The sequence below is a fragment of the Mastigoproctus giganteus genome, chromosome 3 (assembly GCF_048544385.1).
Source record: "Mastigoproctus giganteus isolate SK-2022 chromosome 3, ASM4854438v1, whole genome shotgun sequence".
NCBI lineage: Eukaryota > Metazoa > Arthropoda > Arachnida > Uropygi > Thelyphonidae > Mastigoproctus > Mastigoproctus giganteus.
This window is the reverse complement of record NC_143577.1, coordinates 218,805,391-218,829,133: the sequence shown is the minus strand read 5'-3', so window position 1 is coordinate 218,829,133 and position 23,743 is coordinate 218,805,391. Positions and strand designations below refer to the sequence as shown.

General features: G+C 37.3%; 1 protein-coding gene across 2 annotated transcripts in view; it reads right to left on the bottom strand.

The window, feature by feature from the left end:
- LOC150088728 (cytospin-A-like) overlaps positions 1–23,743 on the bottom strand; it is a 382,988-nt gene that overhangs the window by 197,055 nt on the left and 162,190 nt on the right. For both annotated transcript variants that reach the window (XM_090370880.1, XM_090370881.1), the window contains exon 3: positions 936–1,130. In XM_090370880.1, the coding sequence (XP_090227006.1) occupies positions 936–1,130 (195 nt within the window). The remainder of the gene's footprint in view (positions 1–935; positions 1,131–23,743) is intronic.

Sequence of the window (23,743 nt, the reverse complement as noted above, 5' to 3'; positions counted from 1 at the left end):
ATCGGACGTGGTGGTCCCGTGCGTTGGCCTGCTCGGTCACCCGACCTATCATGTCTTGATTTTTATTTCTGGGGTCATATGAAATCGCTAGTTTATGACACCCCTGTTGACAATGCTGAGGAGCTGGTTGCAAGAATCGCAGTAGCTGCCGAAGAAATTCTAAATTCGCCTGGAGTATTCCAGAATTTTTGGATGTCCATGCGTCAGAGATGTTAGGCGTGCATTGTAGCCCATGGAAGAAACTTCGAACACTTACTTTAATCCATGTACCTTTTGCTTCTTTTCATGTATTATTAAAACGATTTCTCACTTACAGTCTCTTTTCTTTATGGTGCTTCTGTGTACAACACCGCTTCAGGAAAGCATTTCCGACCCCACATTGCTATATGATTTCGAGTTGTCAGGATGTACCCTACCCCTCTTAGAAGTTCTGAAACGTTTAACTGAAACACCCTGTATATATATGCTATATATATATATATATATATAGCATATAATTTACTCCTTATATTATTCCTCTGACCAAAAATAAAATAAGACAAAATAATGCTAACTGCAATAAAATTAGCCTTAACAGTTAAATACTAGGCTAATTTCATATTCCATAACACAAGTCCATAATAACATGGACTCTGTGTTATGGAATAATAATCAATGGTTATTAAAGGAAAATTCTGAAAATTCCATGCCTAATAACAAGTAGAGAGAGAGTTTATATAAAACTGCTGGTAATACTTCATAACAGTATGCACGAAGGGACCAATCTATTTAAATTTATAGAAACTATTATAGTAAGTACTGAAGGACATGCTGGATGGACAACTCATTTTGAATAGCACTCAGAATGTGGATGGCAAATATTAGTTATAAAATGAAAGTGAAGTGCACTGTACTCATGAACTTTAGCTATTTCAGAGCATAACATAGCACCTTACCTGTCCTTTAACATCTCCATCCAAACTTGCCAGCGATCTGTTGAGAAGAAGTTGCTCTTTCTCACTATCTGAAAGTGCAGCCATTTCCAGAGGTACACCCATCTGTAACAATCTTTCCTTAAGAGTAAGGTTCTCTGCTTGAAGGGATTCAAGTTCCTGCCTTAAATGTTCTACAGCTTCATCACTTTGCAGATCCTGAAAAACATATATCTTTTATTAAAATATAATTTATAAAAATTTAACTTGAATTTTATCAAGTTAATGGAAATGCGTTGCACTGCACAAAATATTTTATGCAAATTAATGCAATCAACATATAACATTTGACTATAAAATCAAAAAGTAATCACTGATTAATCTTCTGCAGCAATAAATAACTACAGAAATATCCAACCTAATATTCATTTTCAATATTTCAAAAGGAAAAAAAAAAAAAAAAAAAGTCCAATTTCCTCTCGGATATAATCAAGTGACCTCCTATCCAACTGATAATATGTTCTTGATTAAAGGTTTAAAAGAAATCAGAACAAATATAAAGACAATCCACCCAATGCAAAATACAACCCTGACAAATTCCTGCCTAAGGGTTATTCCTATCAACTGTTATTTAAATGCTCTCACTCCTTACTACATTCGTTGCCATTGATATTCAATAATATTTTTGTTTTTTATTTATTAATTTCCTAAAATGTACCGCTGCAAAATACTAAGCAGCACCTGGCGAGGCCTAAAATGTGCAATTTCGTAAGTGTGTGTGTGGGGGGGGGGGATTAACAAGATTGCTAATAAGAAAGGAACCAGTACGCCTTGTTGCTTAGTAGATATTTTTCATATACAAAAATACTATCTGTAACAAGGCTGCTTTCAGCAAGAGTATCTTCAGCTGAATCACCGCATCATCACTGTCAGTTTAGGCAGTGGTATGAGGGTAGTTCAAAAAGTCCATATTCTGACACATACAGGAAAGCCATACCATTATGATTCTCTGTTTAATTTTCGACAAAGTCCCCAGCCAGAGCAAAATAATTCTCCCGCCAATGCTCTAGTACCTTGGTCCCACTGGTAAAAATCTTTATCTTGTTCCTCCTACTATGCACCCACAGCTGCAACCATCTCAAAATCAGAGGCATTTCTCTTCCCGTGGATGCTATCTTTCAGCTTGAAAAACAAATAAAAATCACTAGGGGCAAGATCTGAATAATATGGTAGGTGCTGAAACAAATGAAATCTTGCAATCTGTATGGCAGTCATTGCCATACAGATTGCACCTTTTCGCAGTTTCCACACCACTTTTCCTTTGGCTTCACAAAGGTGCCTTATGAGGTTGTCATAGTGTGCACTAGTGACAGTGGTACCCTATTCCAGGCAATCATGATGCCTTCTGCATCCAAAAAAACTGATACCATTACCTTGCAACTGACAGAGTAATATGGGACTTCTTGGGAGGCAGAAATTATGGATGATTCCGCATTAGACTTTGTTTTTGCATAGGACCAGAAATTTCATGAATCCTCGTGAAGAAAGTTGAAGTTGGTGAAGCCAGTTTGTTTGCAGCATGCCTTTTGCTCATCTGTCAATATTCATGGGCCCCATCGAGCAGTGGCTTTCATCTTCAAGACTTTGTCAGGATTGAATCAACACTGCCAACTGAAATGCCTACAGACTCAGCTATATATCTAACTCATTCGTCTGTCTTGCTTCACTAGGTCATGTATGCAGTTGACGTGTTCCTCAGTGGTGAATGGGGAGGATCATCCAGAATGATCTCCATCATTGCACGATTCCCTACCACAACAAAATTCTCTGTGCCACTTCACAACTGTAGAATATGTCTGCACTATATCAGCATGAACCTCCTGTGGGGACATTCCTTTCAAAGACAGGTTTTTTTTCACCACCCACAGTTCTTTTTTTCATAGTTTTGAAACTTTTCTACTCCTCAGTTCACAAAATCGCCTGCAAAAAAAAAAAAATAAATAAATAAAAATGGACCCGTTAAACTGAGATTTGGTACAGCTTACAAGAAAATGTACTTGTACTACCTGCTGAAAAAAATACTGCTGAATCATATTTGCTAGAAGTAGGCTAAAATACCCACTTTTTGAATGTCCTTCATATATAGTCATCAACAAAATTCAATTCATTTAGCAATTGTTCTAATTCACAAATCATTAAAATTCAAAGATTTTCTACTTGAATGTAAAAGCTCAGTTTTTGTTACATTAAATCAAAACATAGTTCTTAAGAAAAACCATATTGAAATTTCACAATGTGGCTTCCTGTATCAGAGAAACAAATGCAAAGCAGAAATTATTACACTGGAATACAGTAAATAACATAAAATATACATAATCAACATGAATTAAAAAAAAAAAAAAATTTAGTATTAAAAAAAAAAAAAAAACACACACACAAACAAAATCCCTGTTCGTTTAAGTATTAGTAGTGGCAAATAACGCAAGGAACAACTTATACAGCATCAGGTAAAAAAAAAAAAAAAAAACCTACTTCATCTGTACATTCCCTCTAACAATTTGATAATCTGCCTTAAATTTATTCAAACTATCCATTTCCACAACACCAGATGGAAGTTTGTTCCAAAAGCCAATTACACTCTGGATGAAAGCAAATTTTCACACATTGATATCCTTTTTCAATTTAATTTATGTCCCCTTACGAGTTGTTGTCTCTGAAAGAGTGAGGATGACATAAACCTTTAGTTTATTCAATCCACTTTTAAAGCCTTAAATGCTTCAATCAGGTTTTTCTGCAGTTTACAGGTGATGCAATTTGTACTGCAGAACTGAAACTTTTCTTGGTAAGAGTACCCTTTTGTGTCTCTGACAAATCTTTTTTGTTGCTCTTCTTTGCACCTGTTACAACAGATCCATATCTTTTCCAAAAGTGAGACTTCCAGACCTGCATGAAGAACTGTGCAAGATGTACCCTAACCACTACCTTATACAACAAAATAATTATTGCCTTGTCCCTGCTGGCAAAATTCCAGTATATCATTGACACAATTTCATGAACTGTCCTAGCAGCTTGTCTGTACTGCTCAGAGAACACGTAAGCTGTGCAATATACAGAGTACTACTTCCTATGTACTACATTTAGTCTGGAGGGAAAAATTTCCATGAATTTCTTGGCAGAAATTGGTCATTTCAAACAATTATTGTAAATAAATGCATTATTAAGTGAAATTATTATCAACAACTACGCAAACATAACACTACACTCATTTCCGGCAATTGTATAGTCTTGTATATCATCACAAAGAACCACGGCGGAGATAAACTGATGTTTAGGGGCTGCCTTGCATAAGACACAACACATCACAAACAAGGTTCATACATTCTACAAAATGTGTGCCACAATTCAACTATTTTCCATACATGTATTCAATGTACAGTGTAATACCAAATGCATATCAGCTAGCATACCAAGCGAGTATCCTATGTGGACATGTGTTGTGTCTTATGCAAGGCAGCCCCTAAACATCAGTTTATCTCCGCCGTGGTTCTTTGTGATGATATACAAGACTATACAATTGCCGGAAATGAGTGTAATGTTATGTTTGCGTAGTGTGTATGTGTGTGTTGTTTAGCTGTTTCTGGCCACTTTGCTACCAGGAAGCAGCAAACACCAGGAAGGGTGCTTCCCAGTACTTGTCCATGCCACGAAGAGGCAGGCCCAACTATACATGTACTAAACTAAATTTAATATTTTAAGCACCCATAGAAATAAGTGCAAGTCTTGTGGGTGCAGCAGTCTCCTATAATCACGTACGGTGGTGAATACCACAAAGAATCCTGCATCTGTTGAAAACCTGTGTGGCAAATTCCTGTAGAGCTGAGAAGGCATTTTGATTTTCAATAAGATATCTTTCACTTCCAGGAGAGAAATTATGCACTGTACTAGATAATGTTTGTCTTAAATCTTGGTAAACTGGGCAGAAGAACATGACTCCAGTCTTCAGAGGCACAGCAGAAACAGGTATCTGTCGTAGATAGATTGAATTGAAGAAGACAGGCATTCAAAGAACTGTGACCAGTTAGAATGTATGATGTAACAAGGCTTGGGTAGAACCAAAACTGATTATTTTTGAGGTAGTGAATTTAACATCAGGTATAAAACATCTGGTCACTGCTCCTTTGGTCAAGGAATTTCATCTCACTTGCCATCTTTTATGAAGCTCAGTCCAACATTTCGCTTTTTCATTCTTTGGATAGGCAGTGGGATCATAGGTCAAATCAGAAAAAGTTAGAGGGTGTCCTTTACAAATATAGTAAACAAATCTTTTGTACGTAAGATGCAAATCCAGAGGTAACAAACCTGAGATGGCTTGCAAAGATGCAGTTGAAACTGTTCTACAAGTTCTTAGGAGAGCTAGCAAAAAGGTCCATTGGACACTGTCTAGTTTGGTTTGAACTCTAATAAGTTTGGTTCTGTTAAACCATATGCTGGCTGCATATGTAACGATTGGAATAAACACTGTAGTATAGAATTCTGAGGGTTCCCTTTTTTAAACCCCAGTCCTGCCGAGAGATCTTGAATAACATGGCCGCAAAAGTTTTCACTTTTTCAGAAAGATTCTGGATGTGTGGTAAGAACGACAAGTTTTCATCAAAAATAATACCAAGATGCTTATAAGTGGTAACAAGTGGCAGAGATACTCCATTAAACTTGACAATCGGAGGTCTATTATGGTCTAGTTTTCTGTGACATATCATCATCTTGGTTTTAGATGGTGGCACTCTTAATTTATTTTTCAGAGTCCAATCCAGCAAGTTATCGAGTACAGAGTTAGCCTGTTTTCCAATTGGGACCTGTAGTTACCATGTACTAAGATGGAGAGATCGTCGGCAAAGGCAATCATCTGCACAACGGCCGTGTTGGAGGGAGAAGACAGCCAATCATCAAGAACAAAGTTCCACACAAGAGGGCCAAGAATGGAACCCTGGGGACACCCTCGAGAAACGGCTTTGGATACCGACTGATGTTTGGTCTGGATGTAGACAGTACGTTCAGCAAAGTAACTTTTGAACGAAAGGAAGATGTCTAGAACAACGAGCGATTCTAAGGCGCCGTAAGACACTCTCCCACCAAACAGTGTCGAAGGTGCCTTCAAAATCAATAAAAACTGCCAGTGCATATTTGTAAGTAGAGCTATCAATTAACTTTTTCAATTCAAAAAGCGCATCTTCATAACTACAACCAGGCTTAAATCCATACTGAAGAGAGGAAGATAGATTACTATCCAAAAGAAGTTGATTACATCTGTATGCCATGAGCTTTTCTAGTAACTTGCCTAAGTGGGATAATAAAGCGATAGGCCTGTATGATTTAGGATCACTTGGTAGTTTGCCTAGTTTTGGGATTATTGTAATGAGAGCAGACTTCCAAATAACAAGGAAATTCCCAGCTACAAGACACTTGTTGAAGATTTTCAAAAGATGGCTTGGTCTAATAGAGAAGAATCTTTTTATGAAAATGGATTCCAGTAGATCAGTTCTTGGGCATTTTTTATTATTCATTTAAGAAACTGCATTTTTAAGCTCTTCCATAGTAAATAAAGGAGTAGAAATGGGAGAATCATATTGCTCATTTTCTTTCCTAACTCCAGAGTGTAGGCAGTAGGCAGAATCAAGAGTTCTATCATCATTGGGAAAAAGCCTCTCAAAGTATTTGAGTAGCAGTTTGCATCCAGTTCAGAGTTTCAGTATTATCTGAGATTATTGTATTAAAGATATCACCAGGAGTTAATTTATTTCTGCTAATTTTATATATAAGACCCCATGGATCTTGGTTTCCAGTTGTATGTACAAAATTCTGCCAAGATTTGACCTTACTATTATATATTTTTTTAGTATATATATATCCCCTTCTCGTTTTTATAGTTTAAATGTAACCTATTGACCTCAAGTAAAGGCTATCTATTTCGTTTTGCTCTTTGATAAAGGCACCTAGCGTGATGAACCTTGCAACATTGAATTATTAGCTCATTTTCCACCATGGGGTACATTTTGTATGGAAAGCTTTACATTTAGTAGATTTTGTGATAGCTGTAAAGATAGTGTTTTTAACAAAATTTGCCAATTGATTAGCGTCAAGATGGTCCACAGAGTCTGTAGAATCAGACGGAAGATCTTTAAAGATTGATTTGTCAAAGTTTTCCCAAATTATATTTCGTAGGGAAAATCTGATCAGATTATTAGGTGGAGCTGTAGTAGTTTTAGAAGAACATAGGTTTGTTTGTTTGTTTGTGTTTGTTATTTGGTTTTTAGGAGCATTAGCAACTAAGGCCATATTGCTCTGGGGATATGTGGTGGTTATTCCGACCTTTCCGCACCCTCTGTATTTGGTGGTCACAGGCTCAAACCCGGGTCTAATCAAGAAGCATGTGCTATGCACTGCTGCTCCTGCCCACCTGGCTATGGAGGCGCCGGAACATAGGTCAAAAGATATAAGTCGATGATTGGAAACTGTCAAATCTGTATGTACATCCCACTCAGAAATTAGTGAAGAGATATTGCTTGTTGCCAGAATGACGTCGATGTTAAACTGCCCCAGGGTGCTACAACAAAAGGTAGAAGGCTTATTTGGGAGATTAAGAACATGCAATTGATGAGCAAAAATTAAATCTTCTAATAACCGCCCTCTGTGATCGGTAGTTGTGCTATGCCACAGTGAAGATTTGGAATTTGCATCCATTAGGATAATAACAGGTTCTGGTAAAAGTTTAAGAAGAGCAGTTTCTAGGTACTCCAGAAATGGATTAATATCTGAAGATGGCAGACAGTATAAATAAATCAAGTAGAAGGACATAATTTTATTAGTAGCTTGTATACAGGTAGCAGGCTGTGAGCAGAGAGAAGTGACGGCGAGAATGTCTAAATTTATATTGAATACAATAATAGCTATTTTTGGATCTTCATGAGGGAATTTTATTATTCTGGGGAATAAAGGATAGCCTGAAATTTTACCATAATAGTCATACAGTTCCTGTAAACAAACAATGTATGGAGAAAGGATATCTGCAAGTCTTTGAATTTCATCTGTTACTGTCTATGGGCATTTAATTGACTAGATCTATGGGCATTTAATTGACTGATTTTTAATTTGACGGTCAGGAGTATAGATTCTTCAGCCTCATCACCATTATGATCATTAGGACTGGATGGGAATAGTTCTTTGTCTTACTGTTTCCATAGCTCTCTGGTATTCTGGACACAAGACATCTTTAACAGAGTGATCAGCTGTCTTCTTTCGTTTACAATTGGCGCATACTTCAGGGTCACTTTTGTTGGGATACTCCGAAAATAAGTGCCCCGAACGAGCACAGTGTCTGCAAGTCGGTACTTCATTTTTGCAAGAGCTAGACGTATGTCCGTATGATAAACAACAGAAACATTTGGTAACTATCATAAAGGCCTTAAATCTATGAGACATTAACCCTATAAATATCCTGTCTAAGCGAGTATCCTATAATGAAGTTGAGTTGAAACTGTATCACATGTGTACAACAGCAAGATTTTTATTACAATATTATTTGCAATGATGTAATGACACAGCAACACATACTGTAGTAACATAATTAAAAAGAATGTTTATGGGGGAAAAAAACTTAAATTAATGCTTAAAGATTCGGATGTTGCCTTTATCTTAATTTATCCAGTTTTAACTTTCATTTCATAAATATACGTGTTCTCAGTTCTAATCTCAATGATGTCCATTTCCACTAACAGTCTGCCAAACCCAGTGTACTTTTTCTGACAGAATCCCAGTTACTGGTTGACTCAACCACTACTCATCTCACTTGCCTGAATTATTTGCTATATGATTCCTTTTGTTTCAAAGTTGGTATCTGTGCGGGGGGTCCATTCTGATATTCCCTGTCAGAGACTTAGTAATTTGGAATCTCCTCTTTTCGATCTTCTCTGGCTTAAAATCTCTCTACCACATTCTGTCAAATTTATCTGTTGCCTTTATCATTCTCCCAATCCCACTGATCACTTGGAACATTTTGACTTTCCCTCTTTGAAACTTGACTTTCTCCAATCCAACTTTCCTAACAGTGAATTAATCTTCCTTGATGCTGTTAACGTTCACAAGTCCAGCTGGCTTCTGTTTTCTAGCTGCATGAACCCAGCTGGTTGAGATGTCGAGGCTTTTGCAATTACTAATGACTTGCACATATTGTTCATTTACCTACCATTATACCAGACAGTCCTAACCACACAGCCAACACGCTTGATCCTTTTTTTTTTTACAAACAACCCTTCTAAGTACATAGTCGAGGTGAGTGGTCCTCTAGGCATCTCAGATCACAACACAATGGTCTCTTCATCAATTGAGCCTTTCTCTCCTGGCCATTCTCAACCTTGTGTTTAGCATTACAAGAATGCTAAATGGGATGATCTGCAAGATTTCTTTTTTCTTTTCCTTGGTCAGACTACTGTTTCAAATCTTCTGATGTCAATGTTTACTCAGATCTTGTCAGTGAAATTATTCTTGTAGGGATGGAATCCTTTATTCCACACTCCACCTTATAATCTCGTCCTTTATCCAACCCTTGGTTTTCGAATAAATGTACTAAGAACATTAAAGAGAAGAATTCTGAATACCGCATTGGGCTTGTTTCCAAATCTCCATGTTCATTTTCTGCCTACACCAAAGCTTGCAACAATTGTAAAGCAGTTATTAATCAGTCCAAACTAGATTTTGAACAGGATAAGAGTAGAAAACTTGCTTCTTGTCCAAATGGTAGGTAAGCATTCTGGTCTCTTTCCAAAGCTATTGGTTGCAACTTTTGCCCATCGGTTTCCACCTCTGTCAAAACCAGAAGGTTCTATTGCTACTTCAGCCAAAGATAAAGCTGACCTGCTAGCATCCTATTTTTCTTCCAACTCATGTATTGATGACCTTGGTAAACCACCTCCCACCATTCCCAGTACACCCCATTCAATGCCTCCTGTGGTCTTCCATCATAAGGATGTCAGAAAGATTTTGATCAATCTTGATGTTAAGAAAGCTCCAAGTTCTAATAGTATTTCATCACTAATTCTTAAAACCTGTGCTACTGAACTTACTCCTGTTCTGTTCGCCTTTTTTCACTTTCTTACTCCAGAGGTGTTTTTGTTCTGCTTGGAAATTTGCTCATATCCAGCCAGTTCCTAAAAAGGATGACAAATCCCTCCCATTCGATTATTATCCCATTGCACTTACTTCTTCACTTTCTAAAGTAATGAAGAAATCAATTAACTGCCAACAATTATCTAGAAACCTTCCATTTGATCAACGATAGCCAGTACGGATTCCATCAGTGTCAATCCACTGGTGATATTCTAGCTTAAGTTACCCATCTAGGGACAAATTCAGTGGAAAAGTTTGGTGAAACCTAAGCAGTTGCTCTTGACATTTCAAAGGGCTTTTGATTGTGTTTGGCATAAAGTCTTCTAAATAAGCTTCCATTTTATGGTTTGTTTGCCAACTGTTTTTTGTTTTGTAATTGGGTACCCAGTTTTTCTCTCTGTCTGCTCACTGCGTGTGATGTTAGATGGCGCTCTGTCTTCTAACTTCTCCACTAATGCTGGTGTTCCCCAAGTTCCAGTTCTTTCTCCAACTCTTTTCCTATTGTATATTAATGACCTTCTTCCACTGACCAGAAATCCTATCCACAGAGACCAACAGAAATCCTATCCACAGTTTTGCTGAAGATAGCACATTGCATTCTACCTTTCAGTTTGAGAAACCGTGCCCTGCACAAACAGCTCCAACTTCTCAAATATCCACTACCAATTCCTTAAATGCCGATCTCCAAGTAATTCTCCAGTGATGCAATGATAACTTATTTGATTTCACTCCTTCTAAAACTCAGTCTTGTCTTATATCTCACAAAAAGGATTCTTCTGTTCCTATGCTTATCTTCAATGACACTTATTTCTAGGCAAGATCGTATACCTCTTTTGAGGATTACTCTGCCTTCTAATCTCTCTTTGGTACAAGCACATTACAAATATTACTTTCTCTGCATCTAAAAAACTGGGTTTTCTCTTTTGCTCTCAATGTTACTTTTCTTCCAAACAGCTGTTCACTCTGTACAAATTGCAAATCTGCCCTACCATGGAATATAGTTCCCACATTTGGGGCAGTGTCCCCAAAACCTCTCTCAGGCTCCTAGAGTTAATTAATGACTCATTTCTAACAGAGTCTCTCCACTCTGTCACATAGATGTTCTGTTTCTGTTGCATGCCTTTTCTATAGATACTTCCACAAGCACTGTTCTTCTGAACTGGCTTCTATCATTCCCTCTCTCTCTCTCTTCCAAAGCAGTCCGAACATGTGCCGCAACCAGTCAACATCCTTTTACTGTCCAACTTCAAACTCACAGAACCAACTTTTCTTCTTCCTCATTTATTCATTCACCTGCCGTTTTCTGGAACAACCTTCCTTCATATGCATTTCCTGAAAATTAGAATCTGCAGAAGTTCAAGTCTAAGGTCAACAAATATCTTATTTCATCTTCTCAATCTTCAACTCATGCACGGTACTAAGTACAATAGGTTCTAATACCTCTCGTGTTTAGGGTTTTCATTTAAAAAAAAATATAAAAAAAAGTCACATGGCAAGATAAAAAGATTAGTTTTTACCATGCTTGTTAGCAAATATTCATATAATGCCAACTATATGCTAAGCACTGACTAATAAAAGAAAAAATAAAACAATTGATGACAATTTTACAGAAGTTTGTCATTAGACTCTTAGTTTAGCTTTTAAACACTGAGCAATTCTCCATGACAAACATTATATAATGGTGTACTTTCTTCTATGGGATTTCACTTTAATAAGTTCTTAACACTTACATTCTTTCTTATTTAATTTCATCTTAACCATACCAAAGCAGTAAGGAGGGAAGTTCCAACATAAAAGGTATTTCAATTTCTTTATGGCTATACAGGGTGTCTCAAAAATATTGGTACAAACGTTTAGGGGAGGTAGGTAACATCTAAAGGAATGTGAATCGCATAGGAACCCATAACCGGAAACATCACAGGAAAGTAGTAGCAGAGGCACAAGAAGCAGAAATGACACAAGACAGTAATTAGTGGCAAACATTTATTTGACATAATATTAACAATGGAGTACGAGATGGATGCATTTCATGATGTTACAACAGATGCTCGAAGGTTCCGCGATGCATACCTCACAGCGACGCAGCGTGGATTGGCGGACACAGTCGAACACGCCTGGAGTTTCTTTGACAGTAGCAGCAGCGCAGACGAGTCTTGCCACGAGATCCATTTCCGTCTCCACAGGCAATTCATACATGATAGATTTGAGGGCCCCCACAGAAAGAAATCAAGGCTCGATAAATCAGGTGAGCGTGGGGGCCAGGCAACGGGTCCCCACGCTCAACCACGGCCAATCCATCAACGCCCAAAACGCCTGTTCTGTTCAAATGGTCACGAACACACCTTCCATAATGGGCAGGCGCCCTGTCAGGTTGAAACTATATGTTGCGTCTCATATTTGCTGGAACATCATCAAGTAACCCTGGTAGAACTTGTTCAAGAAAGATCCGATATTTAGCGGAGTTCATGCGGGATGGTAACAGGTATGGGCCGACTAAGCAGTCACCGACCATACCTGCCCACACATTTATTGCGAAGCGATGTTGTGCTGCAGGGCCATCGCGGTGTGTTGGGCGCACACCGTGATGGCCCTCTGCTAATCCATACACGAGGTGCATGTCTGCCAGCTCAGAGTTCGCATATCGATGCATGCTCTTTATGCGGCGACTACTGCTTGAATGAGTAAACCAGAAATTTTCCCTCTCGCAAACTAATGAACAGCGCCGTGTATAGACTTACGGTGACGTTTCCGGTTATGGGTTCCTATGCGATTCACATTCCTTTAGATGTTATCTACCTCCCCTAAACGTTTGTACCAATATTTTTGAGACACCCTGTATACCAAATTAAGTTTCAATGATATACAGTATAAACTTATTAATACAGGTAATCCTCATATAACACGGTTGTTAGGTTCCTATAAAATCTAGGTGGGCAGCAGGAGTGGCAGTTCGTAGCACATGCTTCTTGATTACACCGGAGTTCGAGCCCGTGACCACCAAATACGGAGGATGTGGAAAGGTCAGGGAATGACCACCGCATATCCCCAGAGCAATATGGCCTTAGTTGCTACTGCTCCTAAAAACCAAATAACAACATAACAAGTCTATAAAATTCGTGTAGTGCAAAACTGTGTTATACAGGACTAAGAACCAGTACAAAAAGGGGGGTTACGTTCCAAGAGCTAACAAAAATACACCATTTCGTTAACAAAACTAACAAAAATACAAGTTCAAAAATACTAGATTTTGTGTATCTTCTGCTCTCTTTAAAAAAATCATTAATCTGCGTTTGTTTGCTTTTGCTTGATAGATCTTTGTAATTTCATCGTATGGAACTAAGCATTTTTGAAGCTCCCTTCTGAACTTTGGGATCCTTTCAATCAAAGAATCCGAATTCAAAAAATAGGATTGTAATTGCTTGGCTAACTTTATATGGTAGCCAGATGGGCAGGAGCAGCAGTGCGTAGCACACGCTTCTTGATTAGACTGGGGTTCGAGCTCGTGCCCACCAAATACGGAGGATGCGGAAAGGTCAGGGAATGACCACCGCATATCTCCGGAGCAATATGGCCTTAGTTGCTAATGCTCCTAAAAACCAAATAACAAACAACAACAACATACACTTTTTAGTGTAAAATTTGGAATTTCAATCTATGCTATCATCCCCTGAATTGACTTGATTTGCCTCCGATGCCATTTTTACCAAATCTGATTCGTCAGCCTCTTTTTCTACCAGTAATTCTTGAATGTCTTCAGTAATCATATCTTTTTTTTTTTTTTTTTTTTAGGAGCATTGGTGACTAAAGCTATGTTGCTCTGTGTGTTCAAATTATATGTGTTCTGAGGTTGATTTTCTATTTTTCTGGACAAAAAAACCAGAGTTTCCAGAATAAAAAATCATGCTACCCTCGCCTCACCTGAACTCAGCCACGTTGTGAAAAAGACTGATAAAAATTCCTCCCGTCATTGACGGGATTCAAACTTAGGTCTTTTCTACCTGGTGTGGGGAGGGATGGCAATTCTACCAACTATGCTACCCACAAGGGCTTCAATAGTCATATCAACAAAACCTTCCCCTCTTACCAACTTAGCAAGTTCTACAATCACTCGGATTCAGTTTTTTGTCAGTTCGACCATATTTCCTGAATGAACTGACTCAGGCCATACATTTTTCCAACCTGCATTTAATGTTGACAATTTTAGTTCTTTGAGCAATAAAGCTATAATTCCGATACAGTCCACAAGTGAAAAATGTTTCCATCACTTCAATTCAGAATCAATTTTTTTCAAAATCCATTGTAATGATTTTCTGATATAATGAGTTTCAAAGGTAGCTATAATGCCTTGATCTAATGGCTGAATTAAAGAAGTTGTAATAGGTGGTAGGAACATTACTTCAACGTTTGGATGGCTTGGCATTATCCAATAGTAATAGAACTCTGAAATCTAGATTTTTCCACAAGTTCAACAAGCACAAATTCAATAACACAGGGATTTCCCAATATATATATATATATATATTTTTTTTTTTGCATGAAGATTAGCAAGCCAAAAGCGGAGATTCACAAAAAAGCATGAAAATGTTGAAAAATTATATCCAACATAATAGCAGAGTTTTTCCCTGCACAAAAGCTCAAAAATACCGTGTTATGCAAGGTTGCCACAATTCTCTAACCGTGTTATATAAGTACCGTGTTGTGCAAGGATTGCTGCACTTTATCAATCAAGTTAGACTGAAACCGTGTTGTAGAAGTACCATGTTATACGGGGGTTGCCTGTACAAATTCAGTTTATACAAAGCACATACCATAAAGGATATCCTTTTCTACATAAAATATTAGTTATTACAATTAAATATAGATTACAAAGTTCATTTTATTCCATGAGAAATAAACTGTTATATTGTGATGGGTAATACAAATTTTAGTATAATTCTAATTAACTGAACCCACTTGTGATTTGAAAATTTTCCAAACCAAAATGTTTTAAAGTAGTTAGCCAACTTACATATGATTTTGAGACAAATAGAAGTGTCTTGGCTTGCAGTCAAAAGAAACATTTTGATAACTGCAGATCAATGTACAGTGCTGAGACACTAAAGCTGAAGAAAACCTTCAGCTTTAGTGTCTCGGCCTGCCTTGGAATTAGAATAACTATTAAATAATTATATATAACCTGAGGCCAATTGAATCTATCTAATTATATCAAAAGCAGCAGCAAACAAACTTTTAACTGCAATTATGAGGGCATCCTGGGATTCAAGAGTCATCTCTACAAACTGGAGAAGTGAAATGACTCTCCTATCCATAAATGGGGATCAGAAGACAAAGTAATTACAGGCCTTTAAGCTCAACTTCTGTGCAGGCAAAGTAATCAAATCAGTGGTTAAAGAAATAACAGGATCACAGCATGGACTTATCATAGAGACATCGTTATTTAGATTTCAGTAAAGCTCTTGATATTCTTCTACATGAATGACGGTAATATAAACTGGAGCAGTGTGGCACTGAAAAGAAAGTTAATGCTTTAGATAAAGGAGTAGTTAAGTGACATGAGACAGAGTCACCTTCAGCTTTATTGTCTCGGCCCGCCTGATAAGGTACTAGATTCTCTTAAGGAGGGAGACTCTGAAGCCAAAATAGAATGTCTTAGTTTCTATTTGGGAAATTATTTCTTGGAAGGGTTTTGCATTAATGGATCTGGTAAGAATATCACTGAAAAACATGGTCCAGCAAATGAATGTGATAGAATAGGACACGATTTAGAAGAAACATATGGATTCTGTTGAAGAATTTTGGTAGGTTTTTGGATGATGATGTTGCTACTACAGAAACACTAACACCAGAAGGACTAATGATCATCAAGTAAAATGAAGTTTTTATTACCAGTAACAAAAGTAAAGTTAAGATGTATGTGCTTACATAAAAATGCAAGAGATAAAACTGTGCAAATTAAATTGGATTGCAGAGATAAAACTGAGCAAATTAAATTGAATTACAGAGATAAAAATTGTGCAAATTAAATCATATTTTCATTTCGAATATATTGTTTCTCTTCTCATGGCCTCTCTTATAAATAAAGAAAAATCTAAACAAAATATTATTCTTATTCTTGTTAACCAAAGCTTAAGTTAATATTAACAAATAGGGAGGCCACCAGAGAGTATTGAAAGTAGGTTAATTATGAGAGCATCTTTGGACTTGTGAAGTGCCAACATATTGCAAATATATAAAGGCAGTTCTACAAGTGAAGTTGGTAACTATAGACCTTAATAATATTGGTAACTATAGATCTTAATAATTGCTTCTAAAATTTTCCCTACCACTGAAGTCAGTTAATCTGACTTCAGTGGTAGGGAAAATTTTAGAAGCAATTATTAAGAGTGCAATCCAGGGATATTTAGATAGAAATGCCATTCTGAAGAACACACAACATGGTTTTCTTAAGGGAATATCATGTTTAACTAATCTAGTAAGTGTGACTAACTAGTAAGTTTTAACTAACCTAATATTTTGACACAGTTATTCACAAGCTGAATGTAGGGAACAATTTAAACATAGTTTATTTGGATTTCAGTAAGGCATATGACTCAGTCTCTCATGAGCAGTTACTGTATAAGCTGAAACATGTTGAGATTACTGGAATGATTCTAAGATGGATTGCTGGGTGGCTGCATGGCAGAAGCACTCAGGATGACAAGTCATCGTCGTTTAGGCAATTCTGCAAGATGGAAGGCCATTGGACAACTTAAAGCAGGGCAGTTGCAGGTGGAACATTGATTTAATGTGTCATGCAGTGTCATCTTGGCATTATGGAAGCAGTTTCGGAAGAGAACCATTACAAGAAGAGTTGCCCAAGGTCGCCTGAGGGCTACGACAACCAGAACAGACTGCTATTTGGAACAGACCACTAAAAAAGAGATAGAGACAGACCAGCCAGAATGCTCATCGTTAAGAAGCATAAAATCTAAGCAGTGCTTCTGGTCGACAAGAGTGGCCAGTGAAATGTTGCACTGCATTGTTTGTGTTGTATGACATAAGCACTAGAAAAACAAAAGTGAGAGTAGGAGTATGTTGTTATGAGTATAATTAAAAACTATACAGACAAACAGAGTAGGCTAGTAAATCAGAATGTCACACACTAGCAAGAATTTTGTACACTTAATGAAGGCTGTGTTCTCCACCAGCATGTTAGAGGCAACAACAGAAAACAATACTCAATCTGATTATCAGCAGCAAATCCTCATGCATTAAGAATCTGTAGATTTTGAATGCATGAAAATGAATAAAAGAACCACTAGGTGGCAAGTGATCACAGTACACTGATGAGGGATTTACTCACATATGTAATTGCTGTCAAGGGCAGAGGGAAGGAGATTGCTTTTGTAAAGGTGACTACAGTGGGCTGAGGCAGTTTTTAAATCCTGTGCAATGGTACAAACTAATGATGTTACTAACAGCAAATTCTAAATGTGAAGCATTTAGAATTTGCTTACTGTTTAAAGATATGAGCCAAAATTTGTTGTTCAGTGTATTTTTGAAATATTTAAAAAAAATGTGGGACGCATTCCACCATAAAGGGGAAGAGATGCAACTTTGTTGGGAGGGAGGAAGACAGGAAGATTTATTGGGAATGATATTATCATGTAATATAACTTCTATATTTTAATAGCAAACACAACAAATCATATGTTTACTTTTCAGATACCATATATGAATAATATAACAAAATAAAAGCTTAAATATGAAATAATCCCCCTTTTTTTTAAATGGGTATTCCAAATTAATGATTAATTTACTCTCCTGATTTTCAGACAAGGGCATATGGCGGAAATAATCCGCTCCCCCCAATAAGTTAAAATCTAAAAGGATGATGCTAGTTTTTGAGCCCATGATGCCCAAGTGATAATTTATCATACATTTGCTTGCGAAGGTAGGGAGGTAATAATTTCTCTGTATAAGGCAATGGTGAAACCATACTTGGAATACTGTGTCCTTGGAGTACTGTGTAAAGTATGAAGACTACCTGAAAGCAGACATTGACTTTCATAACAGGTAATGCACCTGATGAGAATGCAAAAGGGTACCCTGACACTTTAGGGGGGGGGGGACTTGAAATGTGCGATCTACAAACTTTGTAACCAGCTACCATGATCTTATTGATGTCTGCAAGGCTCTGAAAGTAGACAGTAAAACGAATGAAGGCGAACTTTTCATGATTATAAATGATACTGGAAATAGGGGCTATAAATTTAAATTATGAGAAAACAGAAAGACTGCATTAAAGATAACCTTCTTTTAGCCAGCAAGTCATTAATTATTTGAATAAGTTACCTATCTATGGGCATTCAAAGCTGAAAAATCAGAGAAATTCAAAGGTCAGCTAGATTAGCAACTATGTGAAAAGGGTAACAGACAAGGAAGGAGGTATTTTTTTTGGTACCAAATGGCTGTACTTACACTAATAGTTAGTGATGCAAAATGTTTCTTTTTTTTTTTTGCTTTTTTAACTAATTATCAAAATTTTCATGATCACAGGAAAGGCTGAATAAATAAAGACTTCCAAAATAAATCAAGATAAGTGATTCAGATAATACAAAAAAAAAAAAAAAAAAACACACATAGGTGCATATATACTTGCATGTAAATTAATGCATGAGCATAGTAAATATATTTGAAAAATTTAAAATACTAGTTAGGCGGTCAAATGTGGACATTGTTGGGATACTGGACATGTCACTCAGACATGAGGAATCAGAATATAGTGAGTACAATGGGTACAGAGAAGACAAAATAGGAAGGAGTTATGCTCTTAATTAAGAAGTACATAAAATCTATGCCAGTGCACCCACTTGACATGGGTGACCAGTATAATGTTCAGTCCATCAGACATAAGCACTAAAAAAGAAAAAAAAAAAAAAAAAAGACTAGGAGTGTGTTATAGGTCTAATGACTAATGAGGAGCATAAAGAATAACCATACAGACAAATAGGGTTTGCAAATAAATCAGAATGTCTTATAACGGGGAATTTTAAACTTTCCAGATATTGACTGAAACTTGCAAATCTCACAGTAGCAAGTCCTTTGTGGATTTATTAGGTGACTGTTTTCTACAACAGCATGCTAGAGAAGAAACAAAAGAAAGCAATGATCTTGATCTGATTATCAGCAGTGGTCTTCGGGCATTAAGAATATAAAGATAAAAACCACTAGGCGAAAATAATCACAGCCCACTGATATGGGATTTAGTTAAAGATGTAACTACTGTCGAGGGCAAATGGAAGGACTTTTACTTTATAAGGGTGACTGCAATGGTCTCAGACAGTTTTTAAATTCAATTCAATTGTGGGACTAACTGATGATGTTACCACCAGAAAATTATAAATGGGAAGCATTCAGGGAAGTAATGGTAGATGCTACTAGGATTTTTGCACCAAGTAAGAGATACTGTTTAAGGCTAAGACCTAAATGGATGTGAGATAATCTGATGAGATTACTGGCACAGAAGAAAACTAAGGCAGATTAAGATTAAGTCTCTGGTAAAGAATGCAGACCTCTTGAAGTCTGCATTCTTTGGACCAGTGTTGAATCACATTAGTCCACTAGATATAAATGGTATAACAGTTGATGATCCTGCTCAGGTTACCAACAAACTGAATAGATATTCTGCATACACATTTACATGTGAAGAATTTTTTAGGGAAGGGATGCCAGAAATATATCAAATAACAGAAATATAAAATGATTCTGTGATAATCAAAAAGAAAGTGAAGGAAAAATTGAAGCTAAACATAATTAAGGCACCTGGGGTGGATGGTATATCCAATTAAATTGAGAGAGGTAACAAAAGATGTAAGCAAACATTTAGCTATAATTATGAGAGCATCCATGAATTCAGAGGAGGTCTCTATGGACTGGAGATGTGCAAATGTATCCCCAATTCACAAAGGGTGAAGTGAGTAATTACAAAACTGTTATCCTGACTTCTGTTTAAGATAAAATAATGGAATCACTGGTTAAAAGCGTAATACAGGATCATCTAGACAGGAAGCAGTTATACTGCAGTCACAGCATGGACTTGTTAAGGGGAATTTTGTCCTACCAACCTGATTGGATACTATGATGTAGAAAGAAAGGAACTCTGTAACAAAAAGTAATTTTGATATCATAAACTTAGATTTCAGACATGGTTCTGATACTGTTCCACATAAAAAACTGCGATACAACTTTGAGCAGTGTGACATTAGAGGCAAGTTACTGCTATGGATAAAATAGTTGATTGGGAGAAGACAAGGGTGGTTATCAACGGGCACCACTCTTCTTGAACTGTTATTAATAGAGTTCCAAAGGATGCAATGCTGGGCACAATGTTGTTATTAATGACACTGATGAAGGTAAATCAGTCTTAAGGTCTAAGTTTGCAGATAATACAAAGGTTAGCAGGGCAGTTAATGACAGAAATCAGGGTATGCTATTGCAACAATATCTAGAAAAATGAGGCAAATGGGCTGAGAAGTGGCAACTGAAGTTTAACATTGACAAATGCAAGGTACTGCATACAGGTAGCAGTAATTTCAGATTAATATACTGTTGACTGTTGACACCACTCTCAGGGTAGTTGAAAATGAAAAAAAAAATACCTGGAGGTAATTGTGCAGTCAGACAAAAGTTTTCTGAGAATGCTGACAGGCTGCAAGGGCAGCTCATGGAGTTTTGTCAATGATATACAGAAATTTGCCAACGGAAGAAGGAGGTGATTATCTTGTTGTATAAAGCAACACTTGGGCTACATCTTGAGCACTGTCTGGAAGCATCATTTTAGGAAGCTTGTTGATCTGTTTGAAAAGGTGCAGAAAAGGGCAATGAAATTGGTGAAGGGAACAAAAGGGTACTCTTAGCAGTAAAACACTTCGGTTGTGCAAATTGCAGTGTCGTAAACTAGGCACACATGAGCAGATCTGATTGAGGTGTCTAAGGTCTAAGGTTGAATGGATTGGGCAAGCTAAATTCTGTTGGCATTCTTTCTCCAGCTCAAACACAACACACGAGGGGAATAATGTAAAATAGCTTTATTTTACCTCTTGGACTTATCTTAATAAGTAAGCTTTGTAACGCTAATACTTTTCCACGGCCTGTATAAGAAAAGCTTCCTCCCTCCCCAACGGAGAAGGCTGCGTCGCTGCCCCCTGTGGTGTGCAGGTGACGCCGCGCGAGTGAAACAGTATCGCCCCCGTCATGTGCCGCCAGCTAGTGGAGAGTGGTCATCTTTCCCCCAGGCAGTGGGCTGACGCATGTTTTCAAAAGAGAGAATGTGAGATGTGACACTCTGAGAAAAGTCGCCCCTGTAAGAGTCATACTACTGATGCCGACTGAATCACGTATCAGCGGAATGTTTGGTAGTGGGGAGACTAAAAAGGGGAGAGATGAATGTCACATAAACTTCTCCAAAGCAGCCCTGCACGAATATGCAAGCCCCTTAATAAATATCGTCCCTGGGTGAGTCAGGTCCTAAAAGTGTCAAGCAAAAACCCTTTTTGCCTGACCGTCCAGATGTCACCTGCATCTCAGAGGGGAAGGCAGAAAGGGGACAAACTTATATATAGAGATTGAGAACAAAGGAGAAGGGTCGAGTCGTCGTCGAGGGAGTGGTCCAGTTCGTTGATCAGAAAGTTGTCCAGTTGCCGTGGTCCAGTGGTCGCAGTCGAGTTGATTCGAGAGCAGTAAGGAGAAAAGAGGCAGAGAGCGGTATTACCCCGAGTAGAAGCGAGATAAGATGATGCCAGAGGTAGTGAAGTCCTCGCTCCGACGTGGCTCGGAACTGTGCGGTAAGTTCACCCTATTTTAATCAATAGAATTGTATACGATAGTATGTCATATTATACCCACCTTTCTTCTCATTGAAGTAAGCTTCAAGATGTGTTTGATGTGATTGTAACAGTAAAGTAATATTATCCAATGATACCATATTGTGTTCTATTATTTACCCAGCAATTACCTTTGCTACTCATTTAACACTAAGATAGGAGAATATCTATGTCATCATCTAAAGGAAAGGAATCGTTGTTTGCCTAACTACATGAAGATACACAGATTTAATGTACCAACCAAATATCCCTTAAACTAACTTAACAATTATCTGGATACTAGATACGGTTATATTATGTTTAATGTATGTTTATATGTAATGTTGTTATGTAATGTTGCTGTTTAATAAACCATGTTTGTTTGCTAACTTTGCCTCATGACATTCTCTGGTTACACACGGACCACGGAATCCGAATTAAGAAAGAACCTTTATTTGCGGCCACTCTCGAGGCTCTATTAAGTCAATAGAGAATCGGGGTGGAGAACACAGCGCCCTCCGATGTTGCCAATTTTATTCCACGAATAAGATTGAAGAACACGTGAGGTTTATGTCCTAATACAAACTGGTAGACGAGCACATTAAAACCCGACTCTCTGGACATTCATTTTAGTGTTGAGCATGCTTGAAGGTTGTATGGATATTGGTGAAAGTTACAGTAGCATGCCCGCGCTATAACGGAGAGAAAAGGCGGCGTTACAATAAATTTAAACTGAAAAGGGATGGATGTAGAATAAATGTGTGGAAATTTGCTTTCAGCCAGCAAGTAGTTGATTATTGGAACAAACTTCCATCTGGTGTCACGAAAGTGGATAGTTTGAATAAATTTAAGGAGGAACTAGAAAAATTCTTTGAGAAGTCTGACAGGTGATGTGGAGGGAAGGGGTGTTTTTGGCTGATATTGTATAAGCTTTCCTTTTTTTGTAACACTTGCCACTATTAATATAGTAGAATGTCGGTTATCCAGAATAATTTGAATGGCACATTTTTTTTTATTAATAGTACAGCAGACTCCCGATTTACTGGGATTGGATTAACTGGGACACTTCACAATTCAAATTTAAAAAAAAAAAAACCCAGAAATCATAAAATTCAAGTAATAAATAGAATAGGTATAAACAGATGTTTTGCAAGTCATAAGTAAATAAATGACAAGAAGCGGCATTATAAGTCGTCATTGGGAGATTACTGTACCTATTATCTTGCAACCACCGCTGTCTTCACACCCGCTGCTCAAAAAAAAAAAAAAAAGACCAAATGTTTAGTTTGTTTTAGTGCATCGCATCGATTGTTGTGTTCTGTTGCAAAAGGACAAATTTTTTTTCGTTATTATTATTAATATTAGCTAAATAGTGCAAGGAACTGAGGCTTATGCTGTACTAGCCAAAAAAAAAAGAGAGAGAGAGAGAGAAGTGCAAGGGAATCACCAAGGAGAAGAATGACGATATCCAACTCAGGACCCAGAGTGTGCATGTCAGGGATGTCGGAATTTTTTTTTATAGTAACTTTTTTTTTTTTTTTTTTTTTTTGTTTAGAAATCGCGAAAATATGTTGGGCAAATGCAAACTTGAATAATTTCAAGTTTGAATAATGTTGGGCCCAACATTATTCAAGTTTGAAAATGGTGCATCTGTTAAATCTCTAAGGAACCATTGTAATGTTGGTGACCAAACCATACATGACACTGTAAAAAATAAAGGGAAGCTATTAGATTTAAAATCGACGTCTTAAAAAATAAAGGGAAGTATCAAATTGGACATGCGGTAGTGCGTGGTAAGTTTTTTTTTGTTTTTCACCTATCGCAATACTT